Here is a 19,142-nt window from a genome sequence, read left to right on the forward strand (position 1 = left end):
GGTCCCAAGTTCCATCACTGGCAGCCCATGTACCAGAGTGATGTCTAGTTCTTTCTCTCTCTCCTCCTATTCTTCATAAATAAAAAATAAATAAAATCTTATGCTGGTCCTTGCACTTCGTGCCACTACCGCCAGACTCCCAATTAAATAAAATCTTTAAAAAAAACAAAACAAACAAACAAACAAAATCCTGGGATCTGGCATGAAAGTCTGTTTACATAACTGTTATGCTATCTCCCCCACCCAGAAACTTTTTTCTTGGTAGAAGAAAGAATATTGTGTAACTGCTTTACAACAAGGGCTGAAAGGTGCAAAAGGCAAAAAAGAGCCAAGGCCCTTTCTCCCTCTGAGTCAGATCGGGAAGAGCTGAGCCCCAGTGACCAAGTCAAATGAAAAAAGGGGTTGTTGAGGAAGATTACAAGGTAATACTGAGATAGCCAGAATCACACAGCAGCAGCAGAACCAACATTCTGAGAGCCAGAGGGAATCTGAGAATAGCCTCCACTGGCAGCTATTGCCTACACTGGGCTGCCCTGTGGTTGGGGCTAAAGGATAAACACTTTGGTGGAGACTGGGATCTACCTGGGAGTATGTATTTGCCCTTTTCATTGTAAGAGCCTATAGCACTGGAGGGATTTTTTTTTTTAAATAATTTATTTCTTTATTGGGGAATTAATGCTTTACATTCAACAGTAAATACAATAGTTTGTACATGCATAACATTCCCCAGATTCCCATTTAACAATACAACCCCCACTATGTCATTCATCATCTTTCATGGACCTGTATTCTCCCCACCCACCCATCCACCCCAGAGTCTTTTACTTTGGTGTAATACTCCAATTCCATTTCAGGTTCGACTTGTGTTTTCTTTTCTAATCTTGTTTTTTCAACTTCGGCCTGAGAGTGAGATCATCCCATATTCATCCTTCTGTTTCTGACTTATTTCACTCAACATGATTTTTTCAAGGTCCATCCAAAATCGGCTGAAAACGGTGAAGTCACCATTTTTTACAGCTGAGTAGCATTCCATTGTGTATATAGACCACAACCTGCTCAGCCACTCATCTGTTGTTGGACACCTGGGTTGCTTCCAGGTTTTGGCTATTACAAATTGTGCTGCCAAGAACATATGTGTACACAGATCTTTTTGGATGGATGTGTTGGGTTCCTTAGGATATATCCCCAGGAGGGGAATTGTAGGGTCATAGGGTAGGTCCATTTCTAGCCTTCTGAGAGTTCTCCAGACTGTTCTCCACAGAGGTTGGACCAATTGACATTCCCACCAGCAGTGCAGGAGGGTTCCTTTGACCCCACACCCTCTCCAGCATTTGCTGCTGTTACCTTTTCTGATGTATGACATTCTCACAGGAGTGAAGTGATATCTCATTGTTGTCTTGATTTACATTTCTGCCTTCTTAGCTCAGCGATTTCAGCTTTCAGCTCTCTAATAACCATGAGATAATTAGAATTTTCTTCCATATTCTCATTTGTTGTTCCTGCATTTCTGATTACAATTTTTTCAAATTCTTTACTCACTCCTGTTATTATTTCCTTAGCTAATGTTTGGATGTTGAACTCGTTGTTTTGTGCTTCACCCTCTGGAGGACTTTTAGCTGGACTCTTGTCCTGGTTCGAGTCTCCAATATTTTTTCTTGTTGTTTTAACCATTTTATATATTATGTTATGAGTTCCCTTTATCAGTACTTTTCAAATTATTGATCACTATTGCCTGGATTGACTTGTGTCTAAGTAATTTAATTAAAGGGTTTACCGTGGTGGAAGTTAACAGTTTTTTCAATCCCTGAGTTGGAGCTCAGTGGTGTAAAAGCCTCTTTTTTTTTTCTTCCCTGTAGGCTATGGGAGCCTGAGGGCTTTTAAACTATCAATAGGCTTCTTAGCTTAATCACTGACTCCTGACCAAGAGATAAAGCAGGGTGTGGCAGAGATAATCCAGTAGTTATGCAAAGAGACTTTCACAGCCCCTCAGCTATGCCACCGAGGTATAGGTCTTCTCCTGAGTTTCCCGGTTAGATCTCTGTCCCCTGGTGTCCCTCCCTGTTGCTGCTCCAGATTCTGAGGGTAGTAGCAATGGAGACTCAGAGTTGCACTTGGTGAGTCTCTGGGGAGTCCTTTCCTCCCTTCAACTGTCCCCTTGTTGTGGAGCAGACTGGAGGTGGTGTCTCCACTGATAAACTGTTGAACTGTTAGCAGTCACTTAATCTCTCCTTAGGCCCCCCTCTCCTCTCTGTCACCAGCCACACGTGTTTGTACTCACGGGTGATTTACTGGTTCCTGTGGTCATTCTAGTCCTGTCTTGTTTCGGTCCGGGTGGTCTCCTTTGGTATTCCTGGGGCTTCTCACAGGAATGAAAACTACTGTTTATCCTTAGGAAATAGCAGAGCCTATGTTTGGATTCAGCTCTTTTCTGACACCAAAACGTATACATAACCAAAACAATGTTTTCTTGTTTTCTGGAGGGAACTTTTGTTTGTGGCTTTATTTAAACTTCTCAAACCACACTGTTAGCAGTTGCCTCCTATCCATTCCTTGCACTTTCTGGAAATCCAGGTCAGGTCTGAAGCAAAGTGTAACAACTACATTCTCTCTCCAGCGTTCCTCTTTGTAAGTAACCCTGCCTGTCTCTGCTCAATGACTACACTCCTATAATGCTTCTTTTTAAAAATATTTATTTATTTATTCCCCTTTTGCTGCCCTTGCTGTTTTATTGTTGTTGTTATTATTGTTGTTGTTATTGATGTCATTGTTGTTGGCTAGGAAAGAGAGAAATGGAGAGAGGAGGGGAAGCGACTCCCCTGCAGGTGGGGAGCCAGGGGCTCCAACTGGGATCCTTAGGATGGTCCTTGCCCTTCATGCCATGTGCGCTTAACCCGCTGTGCAATCACCTGACTCCCCGAACCGGGACTATTAGTGCTTCTTAATCTTTTTTTTTTAATATTTATTTATTTTCCCTTTTGTTGCCCTTGTTTTATTGTTGTACGTATTAATGTTGTTGTTATTGATGTCAACGTTGTTGGATAGGATAGAAATGGAGAGAGGAACTAGGGAAAGAGAGAGGCAGACTGGGAGTATGGACCGACCAGTCAACGCCCATGTTCAGCGAGGAAGCAATTACAGAAGCCAGACCTTCTACCTTCTGCAACCCTCAATGACCCTGGGTCCATGCTCCCAGAGGGATAGAGAATGGGAAAGCTATCGGGGGAGGGGGTGGGATATTGAGATTGGGCGGTGGGAATTGTGTGGAGTTGTACCCCTCCTACCCTATGGTTTTGTTAATTAATCCTTTCTTAAATAAAAAAAAATTAAAAAAATAAAAAGAAATGGAGAGAGGAGGGGAAGACAGAGAGGGGGTGAGAAAGATAGACACCTGCAGACCTGCTTTACCTCTTGTGAAGCGACTCACCTGCAGTGAGGAGCCAGAGGCTCAAACCGGGATCCTTGTGCTTTGCGCCACGTGCGCTTAACCTGCTGTGCTACTGCCTGACTCCCAGTGCTTCTTAATCTTACATTGTAAGTTTGTGATTAACTACCTAAATGGCAAGATTTTTTTCTCATATAAACTACTGTCAGACCTGTTCTTACTCTATGTTCCTAGTACATGGGCAAATGATTAATCACAGTTAAAACACTGTGATTAATCATTTGCCCATGTACTAGGAACATAGAGTAAGAACAGGTCTGACAGTAGTTTATATGAGAAAAAAAAAACTCTATTCAATAAAATAAAAATAAATAAATAAAACACATAAAGTTCAATGACCCCCAACATTAGAGATTTTCCTCCAGATTATCTGGTCTTTGCTCTGTTGTCATCATAAGTAACAAGAAAATACATTTTAGAATTTTTCTAGCACTTTTTTTTTTTTTTTTTTTTTTGCCAAGTGCAGGGTCAATACAGCAGAGCTGTATTGAATTCTTAAGCTGTGGGGGTTCTAATACTAGCTTCAACATACTCCTATTTCTACTAATGAATTCTGCAGCAGCAATTACTTGCTTTTTGAAAGCCTGGTTTTTCAATAAACATTTATCACAGAAAAGAATTTAAGTACGGGAGTAGGGCAGTAGCGCAGCGGGTTAAGCGCAGGTGGTGCAAAGCACAAGACCAGCGTTAGTATCCCAGTTCGAGCCCTGACTTCCCACCTGCAGGGGAGTCACTTCACTGGCAGTGAAGCAGGTCTGCAGGTATCTCTCTTTTTCTCCCCCTCTGTCTTCCCCTCCTCTCTCCATTTCTCTCTGTACTATCCACCAACGATGACATCAACAACAACAATAACTACAACAACAATTAAAAAACAACAACAAGGGCAACAAAATAAATAATAATAATAAAGAAGCTACATGCTTACATATTATTTAGGGAGAGATTTTCAGATGGTTTAGCATTTATTTCTATTATTGAGTATAGTAAAATGTAGAGAATTACTGGATATTAGTGGTGAGTCTATAGATAATTTAATTTTTCTATATGTTTAAAAATTTTAATAATAATATAATAGGAGTGAGATCCAGGGGGTGGTGGAGTGGAGGAGATAAGGCATTGGACTCAAAAGTATGGGGTCCCAAGTTTGATTCTTGGTGGGCAAGAGGGTACAGTGGTTATATCAAAGAGTCTTTAGGACTGAGGCTCCAGAGCCTCATGGGCAGCCCTCCACACCACTATAAGCCAGAGCTGAGCAGTGCTCTGGTCTCCTTCTCTTTGTGTATATATCTCTCATTAAAATAAAACAGATAACGTATATTTTTAAAAAACAAGTTTGACTCTTCATATTTCATGTGCTAGAGTGATGCTCTGTTCTCTCTACTCAATAAAGACATACAGGAAATGTGGTCTGAGAAGTGGCACAGTGGATAAGGCATTGGACTCTCAAGCATGAGGTCCTGAGTTCAATCCCTGGCAGCACATGTACCAGAGGGATGTCTGGTTCTTTCTCTCTCTCTCTTATCATTTCTCATGAATAAATATATAAAAGTTAAAAAACACAAGAATTACAAAAGATTCAGATATAATTCTTTACACAGGTTACACAGTAATCCACTGTATATATTTGTTTATATATGTATGTAGGTATGTATTTAACTATGCACTGGGGTGTACTTGTAGGAAGAAGAGTCATAAAAATGGTAGTCTAGATAAAAAGGAATTTGTCATCTCTAATACTCAAAGGAGTAAGAATAGCACAGCTTTGAATTGCAGATACAGAGTAAAATGATTAAAGAATTTTTCTTTTCTTTTTTAAAATTTTATTAATTTATTGGATAGAGACAGAGAGAAATTGAGAGATATGGGCAAGATATAGAGGGAGAGAAACAGAGAGGCCAGCTTCACTGCTTCACCACTTGTGAAGCTTTCCCACTGCAGGTGGGGATCGGGGACTTGAACCTTGATCCTTGTGCACTGTAACATGTGCTCAACCAGGTGTGCTACCACTTGGCCACTTCACCCCATTTCTTTTTTTTAACCAGAGCCCTGCTCAGCTTTGGTTTATGGTGGTATGGGAGCAGAGTAAACTGGTAAGAAAGGGACTTTATTAATGGCTCAGCTTAAAGTCTCTGCCAAATGAGGGTACAATTAGAGAGCATACAATAAATGATCTAAGAATGAAACTAAACTGAGCCAACTGACAAAAGTGAGATCATCCAATCCTCTAATCTGTGTGCCTTGATGCTTTCTGCTAAATCAACACTGTTAGTGCCATGAAGCAGTCAATGGCAAGTCACACAAGGCCATAGACACCACGGAAAAGTGAAAGTGGCTGGTTATTCTTGAAGGAGAAAGTCCCACAGGTTTCCCAATGACAACAGAAAGTCACCCAAGCAAATATGGTGAGATCACAGAAGACGAAAGTTTCTAGGGCTGCTCAATGTCATCATTGGTACCCCTCCCTTTCACTTTACACCTTCATTTCTAGTGCACAAAATGAAGCTTATTTTGCTTCTGTCACTCTCCGTTTTTCTCTGAAAGTGCTCACCCACATTTAACTTAATTTCCCTCTTGATAATACCTACTCGTGTTCCACTCCGACTGTTGCTGTGTTAACAAAAAGATGGTTGCACTGCACTGAGATTATTAAAATGGGCTATACCACTTGCTCAAGTTTTCTTTTCTTTTCTTTTTTGCCTCCATGGTTATGACTGGGACTCGGTGCCTGCACCACAAATCCACTGCACCTGGCAGCCATCTTTTTCTCATTGTTGTTGTTGGTGTTGTTACTGCTGTTATTACTGCTGTGGTTGTTGGATAAGACAGAGAGAAATTGAGAGAGTGCTGTGGTTGTTGGATAAGACAGAGAGAAATTCAGAGAGGAGGGGAAGACAGAGGGGGAGAGACCTGTTTCACTGCTTGCGAAGCTACTGCCCTGCAGGTGGGGAGCCTCCCCTTGTTGTTTTCTATTCTAAAACATAACATGATACATCTGTATCAATTAGAAATGTATATTTGCCCCCCAGCTGCAAGGGATAAGCTTCACGAGTGCCGTAACAGTGCTGCAGATATCTTTTTCTCCCTCTTTCTTTCTGTCTTTCAGCCTCTATCAAAAGAAATAAAAAGAGAATAAGGGGGTCGGGTGGTAACACAGCTGGTTGAGTGCACTTGGCACACTTTACACAAATCCAGTGAGTGACCATTCAAGAAATAAAATTTGGGGGAGTCGGGCAGTAGCACAGTGGGTTAAGTGCATGTGGCGTGGGTTAAGTGCATGTGGCGCGAAGCACAAGAACCAGCATAAGGATTCCCGTTTGAGCCCTGATTCCCCACCTTCAGGGGAGTCGCTTCACAAGCGGTGAAACAGGTCTGCAGGTGTCTTTCTCTTCTCCTCTTCTCTCCGTCCTATCTAACAACGACGACATCAATAACAACAATAACTACAACGACAATAAAGAGACAATAAGGGCAACAAAAGGGAATAAGTAAATAAATATCTTTTAAAAAGAAATAAAATTTGGACACAAACTATGTCCTTAAATTAACATTTTCAATCTGGAATTTTGTGTATCAGCAGGAAACCCACATGTTCTATTATCCAAATACTACTCAGTAATGTTCTTGGTGGTGGTGGTGGCAGTGTGTATGTTTGAATATTTGTTGTGAGTTACAGTCATTAAACGAGAGAAATGCAAAGAGAGGGGATATGAATGTCATTTAAAAATACACTGCCATGAAATAAGAAACAGATTTGAAGTCTGAATTTGTAAATTCAATAGTAAAATCAGAATCAGGGCAAGAAGGCCTGATTTTTCAGTTACACAGGGAAAGAGCTTGTACAAAGCAACATGTACTCTAATGCCTAATTTTCAAAGATGGTTGGAATGGTGGCCTGTGATGTGACACAATGGGGAGATTCCTAGCACTGCATATGCCAGTAATGCTCTGCTTCCCCCTCCTCCACTGATAAATAAGTAAAATCTTTAAAAAATATAAGTAAAGATGCTCGGAATGTGTTTTTAGCAATTCAATTGACATCAGTGCAAATGAAAGAAAAAAAATTTTAATCTGGAATATCTATTTCACCACTTGCGAAGTTTCCCCCCTTCAGGTGGGACCTAGGGGCTTGAACCTGGGTTCTGAGCACTGTAATGTGAGTGCTTAATTAACCAGGTGTGCCACTGCCTGGCCCCTTTTAAATCATCTTTATGCTTTCTTTTATTCACTGTGTCTATCGGGTAAAGATTATGTTTTTGAAACTATGTAGTCATAATATATTGTTTTATTATAATAACAAATGTATTCATTGTTGCATTGTTTTTATAGAAAACCTTGGAAAGGGGCTGGGAGGTAGTGCACCTGGCTCAGCACATGTTATAATATGCAAGGACCTGGGTTTGAGTCTGTAGTCCCCACATGCAGGGGGAAAGCTTCAGTGGTGGAGCAGGGCTGCAAGTGTCTCTCTCTCTCCCTCTCTATATCACCCCCTTCCCTCTGGATTTCTAGCTGTCTTGCTTTTTTTTTTTTTTTTTTTTTCTTTATCAGAGCACTGATTAGTTCTGACTTATGATGGTATGGGAGATTGAACCTGGGACTATAGAGCCTCAGGCATGAGAATCTATTTGCATAACCACCCTTCGCCTGATTCCTGGCTATCTCTATCCAATAAATAAATAAATAAAGATAATTTTAAAAAAGAATTATATATATATATATATATATGAAAATCTTGGAAAGTTTTATTATAATTCTATTTTAGAAAACTGATCCACTTGTATGAAGCACAGGGACCCGCACAAGGATACCATTTCCAGCCCCCGGTTCCCCACCTACAGGGGGCCAACTCACAGGTGGTGAAGCAGGTCTGCAGGTGTCTATCTTTCTCTCCCCCTCTCTATCTTCTCTATTCTCAATTTCTCTCTATCTTATCCAATGGGAAAAAAGTGGCCCCCAGGAGCAGTGGATTTGTAGTGCCAGCAACGAACCCCAAGCAATAACACTGGAGGCAAAAAAAAGAAAACTGATCCATTATTTACTATTATGTTTTACATAAACCATATAAATAAATTGTTTTAGAAAAATATAAAATAGCTTATAATATCAAGAATTCCTGAGGGTTTCTATTTCTTCTAATATTCTGAAGACTGATAATTTTTAAAACTGGTATGAACCCATGCGATGGGTCATAATATAATTGTATCTATTGTCATATATGCTTAATTTTCTCCATAATACAACAAAAAATGCAACCTGAGTAATAGCTCAGATGGCAGAGCATGGGTCTAAAATGCCTGAAGTCCCTGGTTCAAGCTCCTGCTGTCACACGTACCAGAGTGATGCTCTGGCTTCTCTCTCTCTCTCTAACATACACACATGAAACCCCCTATCTTGTACAAAATAAATAAAATAAATCTTTTTTTTAAAAAAGTACATTACTGCCCATTCTCCTTTCATGACTTTGTGGTAATCTTAGAATAAAAGCTGTGGCTGGGTGGTGGCACACGCGATTGAGCCAATGTTACCATACAGAAGGACCCAGGTTCAAGTCCCTGGCCCCCACCTGAGGGTGAGCTGTCTCTTTCTCTCTCCCTTTCTATTTCCCCCTTTGATCTCAGCTTCTCTCTGTCTTTGTCCAACAAATGCATACATAAAATACTTTAAAAAGGATAAAAGCCAATTTCTTTCTCATGCCCTTTAAGTATTACATAATTCTGACCTTTTCACCTTTCCAGTCCCAACTCATCTCACTCTCCTACTACTTTCCAACAACAAGAGCCTCCTTTCAGTTCCTCAAACTCACCAAATACTTTCCTGACTCAAGGTCTTTGCCCACGCTGTTCATTCTGTTTAGAAAACTTGCTTTCTCTCTTCCTGGCCAACTTCTCATCTTTAAACAGGACTTCCTTTTAGAGACTTCCCTTGGACCATCTTCTTTCCTGTCATCAGTTCTGAAATAGTTCTCACTGTGATCATCTTACACTCAATTCTTCATAGCCCAATTTGTAATTACATACATATTCATTATTTCCGTACTGGACCATCTCCCTCTCTACATAACAAGCTCAGACAATGTACGTATTTCTCAGTCTTGCTTTACCTGAACTGTTTTAAGCATGAGGCTTAAAACAAAACTATCCCTCCCTAACCTAAACATTCCCAACTGTTCAAGGGACTTATAGACTACAACTATGTAATAAAGCAAAATTGTTGTTCTTAGTGAATATATGATAGTTTTCGGTTTTGTTTTTTGTTTTTTCTTACAAAACTAATCTAGAGACTAACACCAGATCAATGTTGAGCTGGCTATTTGTCGTTTGTGGAGTCTTTCTTCCTAGCAGTCTTAACTAAAACTGGAGCTTATCCTCTAAGGTTGGCAATACAGGGGGAAAGAAGTATAGGAATCTTTAAGAAACATAGTTACCAGTTACAGTGTGCTGAAATCACTTCAAAAATTTCAAGACTGATACTTGCCACAAGATTTAGTTTTAGGGGAAAAATGAGAGTGGACTTCTTAATAGATCCCATGGACATTAAAAAGGCACTAGAGTGGCTGGGGAAAACTGGTAGGACATTGGACTTTCATGCTTAGGGTTCCCAGTTTGATCCCCAGCAGCAAATGTACCGGAGTGGTGGGCTGATTTCTCTCTAGATCTCTATCTCTGTCTCTGTCTCTCTCTTTCCTTAGTTTCATGTGAAACTATTTCTCACATGTAATAATAAACAAATCTTAAAAAGACACTAAATATTAAATTTTTAAAAAATTATTACATTTATTTATTTTCCCTTTTGTTGCCCACTTTATTATTATTGTTGTTATTGATGTCGTCATTGTTAGGACAGAGAAAAATGGAGAGAGGAGGGGAAGACAGAAAGGGGGAGAGAAAGATAAGATATCTGCAGACCTGCTTCACCACTTGTGAAGCGACTCCCTAGCAGGTGGGGAGCCAGAGGCTTGAACCCAGATCCTTACGCTGGTCCATGCGCTTTGTGCCACATGCCCTTAAACCACTGCGCTAACCCCCAACTCCCGAATATTAAAAATTTATACATTAAAATTTAACTTAAATGGGGCATAGTGGTTATGTAAAGTGACTCTCATTCCTGAGGCTCCAAAGTCCCAGGTTCAATCCCCTGCACCACTATAAGCCAGAACTGATCAGTGCCCTGGTTAAAAAATAAATACTGAGTCAGGCGGTAGAGCACTGGGTTAAGTGCACGTGGCTTGAAATGCAAGGACTGGCATAAGGATCCTGGTTCTTCCCGCAAGGACCTATGTAAGGATTTCGGTTCAAGCCCTGGCTCCCCACCTGCAGGGGAGTCCCTTCACAGGCGGGAAGCAGGTCTGCAGGTGTCTTTCTCTCTTCTCTGTCTTCCCCTCATCTCTCTATTTCTCTCTGTCCTATCCAACAACAACGACATCAACTACAACAACAATAAAAAACAAGGGCAACAAAAAGGAAAATAAATAAATATCAAAAATAAATAAATAACTTAAATGGATGTACTCTTTGAAAGATACAAGTGACCACAACTCACTCAGAAATAAAATACCTAAATAGTCTTATAGGACAAATTAAATAAATTAGATTTAAATTAGATTTACTTATCTTCTCTTTAGTCCATTAAGATAGCCTAACTCTTAATAAAATATTAGCAAATTGAATTCAGCAATGTGTGAAAAGGAAAATAAAGCATTCCAAATGACTTTTTCCCTAGGAATACAAGATTGGCTTGACACTTGAAAATCAATGAATACAATTTACTTGTTCACAGGACAAAGGAGAAAAGCCATGTGATTATCTCCATGAATAAAAAGCATTTGACCATATTAAACAACCAATGTATAAATAACAACAAAATTCTCACCAAGGCTTTGTTTTGTTTGTGCCAGACCCACTTTGTGTGTAGCCTCGCTTCCATGCTTCTCACTATGCACCAAGATTCTTTCTCCATGGCTAGTCCTGAAGGAGTCAACATTCAGTCTGATCGCCGTTCCATCCCCAGCGCCACTAAAGGCCAGAGCTGAGCAGCAATCTAGTAAAAATAAATAAATAAATAAATAAATAAATAAGTAAGTCTTTAAAAAAATAAAGTATACTTATATAGTTGTGCAATGATCATAAAAATCTAATCTTAGAACAAACATGTTCATCCCTCCTGAGTGAAATCCTGTATCCATTACTCCTAAATTAAACAACATCATTATACTGTCCTTAGCTGGTTTTCTCAAACTACAGTCTCAGGAGGGTCTCTCTAACTGTTCCTATGGTAGGAGCACACTGTCTCAATATGTGTTTTTTCGAACTTTCCCTTCTGTCTCCTCTCTACTCTTACAACTCAAATGGATGTGCACAGTTGTACTGAGATGTAAGTTACATTACAATGCATTTAAAGTAAACACAGATCTACATATTTCAGTGTAGTCACTGTTGTGTAACCATTACCACAGTCAATTTTAGAAGGATTTTCACCACCCCAAAAAGAAACCCAGTACTCATGAGCAGTCACTATTTCTACTCTGATTGAATTTTTTTTTTTAATTTTCCCTTTTGTTGCCCTTGTTGTTTAACATTGTTGTGGTTATTGATGTCGTCATTGTTGGATAGGACAGAGAGAAATGGAGAGAGGAGGGGAATACAGAGAGGGGGAGAGAAAGACAGACACCTGCAGACCTGCTTCACTGCCTGTGAAGTGACTCCCCTACAGGTGGGGAGCCAAGGGCTCTAACCGGGCTCTTTACACAGGTCCTTGCGCTTTGTACCATGTGCGCTTAACCTGCTGTGCTAACACCAGACTCCCTCTGGTTGAACTTCTAACCTCCAGAACTATAGGATAATAAATTTGTTTTGTTATAAGTCACTAAATGTGTGGTGATGTAGTTATAGCAGCCATATGGAAATGACTGAACAAGTGTCTATTAGACACGTACATCTAGAGTGTCCACTTGTATATAAATATCTATTAAATCTTTGCTCATTTCTCAACTGGATTATCTATATATTTAATTTTTGTAAATACTTATATATTTACTGCATTTGTCACCCTTGTTTTATTGTTGTAGTTATTATTTTCTTTATTTATCCCCTTTTGTTTCCCTTGTTGTTTTATTGTTGTAGTTATTCTTATTGTTATTGATGTCATCGTTGTTGGATAGAGAGAGGAGGGGAAGACAGAGAGGGGAAGATAAAGATAGACACCTGAAGACCTACAGGTGGGGAGCCGGAGGCTCAAACTGGGATTCTTGCGTAGGTCCTTGGCTTGGCTTGGCGCCACCTGCGCTTAACCCGCTGCGCTACCGCCGGACTCCCAAATATTTATACTTTTAATGCTAAGTTGTATGAGTTTATTTATTTATTTATTATTTAACCAGAGCAATGATCATCAGCTTTGCCTTAGTAGTGGGGAGGACTGATCCTGGGGCTTCAGAGCCTCAGGCATGAGAGTTTCTTTCTTTCTTTTTTAATATATACATTTATTTATTTATTTATTTATTTATTTATTTATTTATTTATGAGCAAAGAGGAGAGAGAAAGAACCAGACATCACTCTGGCACATGTGCTGCCGGGGATTGAACTCAGGACCTCATGCTTGAAAGTCCAAAGCTTTATCACTGTGCCACCTCCCGGACCACGGCATGAGAGTTTCTTTGCATAACCATTATGCAATCTACCCTCGCCCAGTTATATGAGTTCTTTATACTTTCAGGATACAAGTTCCTTATCAGACATAAGATTTTTAAAATAGTTTTCCACATTTTTAAAGAGATTTTTAAAATTTATTTATGAGAAAGTTCCAGGTTCAATCCCCCGCACCACCATAAGCCAGAGCTGAGCAGTGCTCTGTTGTTTCTCTGTGTGTGTGTCTCTCTTCATCTCTCTCAAAAATAAAATAAATAAAAATAAAAATAATTTAAAAATTAAAAAAATTATTTATGAGAAAGATAGGAGAGCTAAAGAACAAGACATCATTCTGGTACATGTGCGCCAGAGATTGAACTCAGTACCTCATGCTTGAGAGTTTAATGCTTTATCCACTGTGCCACCTCCTGGACCACAGTTTTCACATTCTGTGGGCTGTCTTTTTAGTTTTTTGGTCATGTGCTTTGAAGCACAAAATGTTAAATTATGTGAAGTCCAAATATACTTCTAATATTTATGCTTTGGTATCATATTTAAGAAGGTTTTGTCTGGGGTAGGGGAGACAGCATTAACGGTTATGCAAGAAGGCTTTGTCTAACTTAAGGTCAGGAAGCTTTACTCCCGTTTTTATTTATTTTTTTCATTGGATTGGATGGAGAGATATGGAGAGGGGAGGGGAAGACAGAGAGGGGGAGAGAAAGAGACACCTGCAGATCTGCTTCACCACTTGTGAAACGTCCTCCTTACAGGTGGGGCTCCCGTTTTCTTCTAAGAATTTTATAACTTTAGCCTTTACGTTTAGGCCTGTTGTCCAATTTAGTTAATTGCATGGTATAAGAAAGGGATTCAGTTTCCTTTACGTAGTTATCCAGTTGTTTCCGTACCACATATTAAAAAGATTATTTTCAGGGGCTGGTGGCACACCCTGTTAAACGCACGTAGTACCAAGCACAAAGACCAGCGCAACAACTCGGGTTTGAGCCTTGGCTGCACACCTGCAGCGGAGACTGGGGGGGGGGGGGTCTGGGGGGAAGCCTTGAAGCAGGTCTGAAGGTGCCTCTCTTTCTCCCTACCTCCCCCACTCTTGTCCTATCCAAAGATATGGAAAAAAGGAAAAGAAAAAAGGCCGCTGGAAGAGGTGGATTCATAGTACTGGTGCCAAGACCCAGTTATTTTCCCCATTGAATTATCTTAACACTCTTGTGGAAATCACCTGACTATAAAGATATCAGTTTTTTAAAAAATATTTACTTATTCCCTTTTGTTGCCCTTGTTTTATTATTGTAGTTATTGTTGTTGATGTCGTCGTTGTTGGACAGGACAGAGGGAAATGGAGAGAGGCAGGCAAGACAGAGAGAGGGAGAGAAAGACAGACACCTGTAAAGTGACTTCCTTGCAGGTGGGGAGCCAGGGGCTCGAACCAGGATCCTTACGTCGGTCCTCGAGCTATGTGTGCTTAATGCGCCTCGCCACCGCCGGGCTCCCTAATTTTTTTTTTTTTTTTTTACCAGAGCACTGCTCAGCTCTGCCTATGGTGAGGTCTAGGGGATTGAACCTGGGACTTTGGAGCCTTAGGCATGAGTCTGTTTGCATACACATGTATCTCCCTTACATAACCATTATGCTATCAACCCCTGCCCACTGTGTTATTATTTTACAATAGAATTTTATCATAAAGGTAATAATATCATTATCAAAAGTTAGAGGACTGGCAACCTGTTGTTGTATTGCACCTAAGTAAAGGACTGGGAGTATTCAGGTCCTGAAAATGATGGCAGAGGAGGACTTAGCTGGGAAGTTAGAGTGTTATGTGGATAACTGAGAAATGTTACACATATACCAATCACTGTATTTTACTGTTGACTATAAACCATTAATCCCCCAATTAAAAAAAATAGCTCACCTGGATAGTGCACTTTCTGTTACTGGCAAGACAGAGCTTTGAGCCTGGCCCCCACCACACTAGAGGAAGCTTCAGTGCTGTGGTGTCCTTTCCTCTCTTTCTCTGACTTTATCTAAAGAAATCAACCTGGAGAGGTGAAGCCCCAGTGATGACAAAAAAAAGAGAGAGAGAGAGAGAGAGAACAAGGAAGAAAAAAAATGACCAGTGATTCCAAGACTCCAAGATAAGCACTGCTAATAAATTAGTATATTGTTTTTAACATCTGAGAGTATAATGTGTATCCAATGTTTTATTTGCTTTTTCTTGCTTATCATTGAAGTAAAAGCATTTCCCCCATTACTAGAAACTTTACAAAATGTCTTTACTAATCATAGCACTAATGTTTTACTTTAAGAATATGTAATTAAATTTGTTTAACTAGTTTCCCATTTTTGACAACTAAATTGGTTCCATTTTTTTCTGTCTTATAAATAATACTGTACTTTTGTGAAGAATTTCTGTATAAATTTTGGATAAATTTCTTAGCATAATTTAACAGGATTATAATTGACATGCATCATTGGATTGTTTCCCTAAGAGTATATCAGTTTATAGTATCACTAGCCAGATGCGAGAATACCTATGCACCACACTTCAACAGCCCTGGAGATTCTCTCTCTCTCTCTCTCTCTCTCTCCATATATATATATATATACACTTTTGCATGCTTTACAGTTGAAAAAAAGGTACCTGGTTTTTTAATTTGCATTTTTGTTGCTAGTGAAGCTGAACATTTTCCCACGTGTCTTTTAGCCCGATATTATTTCCCCTTTTATGAGCTGCTCAAGTTCTTTTTTCTTTTTTTTTCCAGCAGAGTTCTTGATCTATTTTGACTAATTACTTTGGATCCTTGATTTTCAACTCTTAACTTACCTGGATCATTTGTTCAGAACATTCAGAAAAGGGCTTTCAGAATATAGAGAATTTTAAGCATATATACAGATATCTGGAAAGTGGCTATTCTTCATAAAGCAAAGGATGAAAGAATAGTTTTACTAAAAAAAAAAAAAAATCTATTTCTGAAAGTTTTATTAACCATCTCTGATCATCTCCAATAGCCATAAAAGTTGACATAGGTAGCCCTAGCAAAAGTACTAATGTCTTGAGAATTTTCATACTTTTATAATTTCCAAGTTTAAATTCCCAATGTCATCCTTACGACCTTGAATTTAAGCCCCAGAGGGCTGATAAAAATTTAAGTATTCTTGTATTTAGAAGACTTAAGAGCAAGGAGGTCATTGAAAATGTGATGTAGAGTCATGCCTTGTGCCCAAGACAGGAAAAGAAAGCCTAAACTCAGGGTCTTAGAACAGGGCTAGGTAAGATATGAATAAGGACCAGCCAACCCTCAAACTTGTGAGTCTCTATAACAGATAACTGTAAAAATTGATAGATGTCTTTTGTTATTAGATAGAAAGAAATTGATAATTTCTCTGTAACTCTGAACCTCTAACAAGTATATACTAAGAGGGAATGGGTTGGGTTCATCAGTGTGGATTCCATCTGTTTATAGGAGGTGATGTAAAGTGAAAAAGTGATCTCAGATGGTTGTGACATCTTACATCATGCAGCCATTTCTGATTTAGCCAAGTCCATTAACATGCAGGGATTCTGGGATGACAGGGAACTCCACAAGAGTCAAACTACAAGGTTGAAGGTAAGGGGGGAATACCAGACCGGAACCTGACATTTCATACTGCTTCCCTGGCAAGGCCTTTTCAAAGAAACAAGAACTGAAAAGTCCTTGAACTGGCATGCAAAGCAGGCCACTATTTCAGTCTGAATCATGAGCAGGGGCCACAGTGGGCCTTTTGGCCATCTGAAACTAAGGGGCAAAAGAAAACTGAATACCCAGGCATCAGCTGCCTATGAGAGGGGGAAAAAAAATAAATAAGAAGGAAGCAATCCAGGAAACTAGACACTTCCAAGTATTAGCTATGCTAGGAGTTGGGCCAGGAAACAGGATTTAATAGCATTTTCTTCCTAGCTTGAACCATGTAACAATGATCTCTCTCTCTCTCTCTCCTCCCTTTTCCCTAGGATTCCTGTAGTTCCCCTGCAGAACTGCATGTCAGTGGGTCCCTTAACACTGCTTTGATATACTGCAGTGTGGCCATATCACCTGATGTGCTGCCCTTCTCCACCCTGGCCCAGGTCACAGCAGCCTGTGGTGTTGCCAACAAATTAGTAGCACCTAGACCCAAGGGGCAGAACTGTGACTGAGTCACCAGCCACATCATCTGCATGTTTTGTTTTTTTTTTAAGCAGAGCACTGCTCAGCTCTGGTTTATGGTAGTGCACGGGATTGAACCTGGGACTTGAAGCCTCAGGCATGAGAGTCTCTTTGCATAGCCGTTATGCTATCTACAATCTGCCCACCAGCCACATCATGTGTAACTCAATGTTTATGGTCTCTGCAGTCCAGCTGTGTAAAGGTCTGCCAACAATCTTCAAGTTTATTCAGCTTTCTTTGGTCTTCACGCTGTAACTATTCTGAGGATCTAGAAAAGGCAGTCTTGATGGGGAAGAAAAAAAAAATGTCAGGCTTCCTTCTTGAAGTAATTTTCCTATTTTTTAAAAATTTTATTAGGGATTTAATATTGATTTACAAAATTACAAGATAACAGGGGCACAACTCCGTACCATTCCCACCACCAGAGTTCTGTATCCCCAATCCCTCCATTGGAAGCTACAGCAGTTTTCCTAAGGTTGCAGATATGGATTAACTATTATTTCTACAACAACCTGTCTATATTTATATATATTTGCCCCCCTTTTTCCCCTATGTTTCCATCTTCCCTCCCCCCCCCCTTTTTTTTTTTTACCAGAGCACTGATCATCTCAGGCTTATGGTGGTACAGGGGACTGAACCTGAGACTTTGGAGACTTTGGAGCCTCAGACATGAGAATCCTTTTGTATAACCATTATGCCATCTAACCCAGCCCTCCAAGTGTTTTCTTTTCTCTGCTGTAAGATCATCAAAAAAGAACTTTTCAGTGGCTGAGGAGGTGGTTCAGCCGTCAAAGTGAATTCCTCCCTACATGTGTGAAGTCTCAGGTTCAGGTTCCATCTCTGCATCCCATATGACCAGGTGCTCTTGTCTTTATCCCTTTCTTATAAAGGGAGATACATGTGTATACTAAATATAATGATATCATATATCCTAAATGAATACATGTCTTAAAATAATTTTTCATCAAGGGTCCAGTTTTCTCCTAACCAAGAAAGCTATAGGAATGGTTAGGAAAAGTCAATTAACTTTATTACTAGCTAAAGTTACACATAGGTTCTCAGTATACACAGAGGGCACCAAATGTATTTAACTCAGTTGAAATTAGAGGCAGAAACACTACATATGTATGAAAGCTAAGAAAATTACAAATTTTAAATTAGTATTATTATTTTATCAGATCACAGCTCAGTTCTGGCATATGGATATGCCTGAGATTGACCTTGAAGACCTCAAAAATAAAAATATTTCTATAACCATTTTGATATCTACATCTTCTTAATTTTAAAAGTACTTATGCATACATAGTAAAATTCTAAGCTCTTGAATTAGATCTAAGTTTACACCCAGGCTTTATGATTTACAACTTGTGACCTTGGGCAATTCACTTCACTTCTCTGAAATCCTTTCCCTTACTAGTGAAGAGTATAATGGCATGCCTCATAAAGCTTGGGAGAGGACTAGATTTGGTTTTCTATATAAATGAGCCCCTTGTTCACACTGGACACAGTTAAGTAATAGCCAAATCAATCCACGTATGTATGTATTCTTTCACTCGATACTCGTTTGGCAGCCCTATTTGCTGACCGTGAGCTCTGTGAAGGTTATGTGAGGCAATCCCACACTACATGCATAATTACAAGAGAGCTCAGAAAGTCCTTTTTTTAAAAAAATTATTTATTTATTTATTTATTTATTTATTTATTCCCTTTTGTTGCCCTTGTTTTATTGTTGTCGTTATTATTGATATCGTCGTTGTTGGATAGGACAGAGAGAAATGGAGAGAGGAGGGGAAGACAGAGAGGGGGAGAGAAAAATAGACACTTGCAGACCTGCTTCACCGCCTGTGAAGCGACTCCCTCTGCAGGTGGGGAGCCTGAGGCTTGAA

General features: G+C 39.6%; 2 protein-coding genes across 2 annotated transcripts in view; one reads left to right on the forward strand and one right to left on the reverse strand.

The window, feature by feature from the left end:
• Positions 1–19,142, forward strand: part of RPS25 (ribosomal protein S25) — a 303,551-nt gene that overhangs the window by 160,512 nt on the left and 123,897 nt on the right. The window lies entirely within an intron of this gene.
• CXCR5 (C-X-C motif chemokine receptor 5) overlaps positions 1–19,142 on the reverse strand; it is an 88,198-nt gene that overhangs the window by 39,734 nt on the left and 29,322 nt on the right. The window contains exons 1-2 of the mRNA XM_060179932.1: positions 14,985–17,791; positions 11,309–11,476 (exon numbers count right to left, since the gene is read on the reverse strand). Of these exons, the coding sequence (XP_060035915.1) occupies positions 11,309–11,419 (111 nt within the window). The 5' untranslated portion in view covers positions 11,420–11,476; positions 14,985–17,791. Of the gene's footprint in view, positions 1–11,308; positions 11,477–14,984 lie in introns of the transcript that reaches the window.

This window comes from Erinaceus europaeus, chromosome 20 (genome assembly GCF_950295315.1).
Source record: "Erinaceus europaeus chromosome 20, mEriEur2.1, whole genome shotgun sequence".
Classification (NCBI taxonomy): Eukaryota; Metazoa; Chordata; class Mammalia; order Eulipotyphla; family Erinaceidae; genus Erinaceus; species Erinaceus europaeus.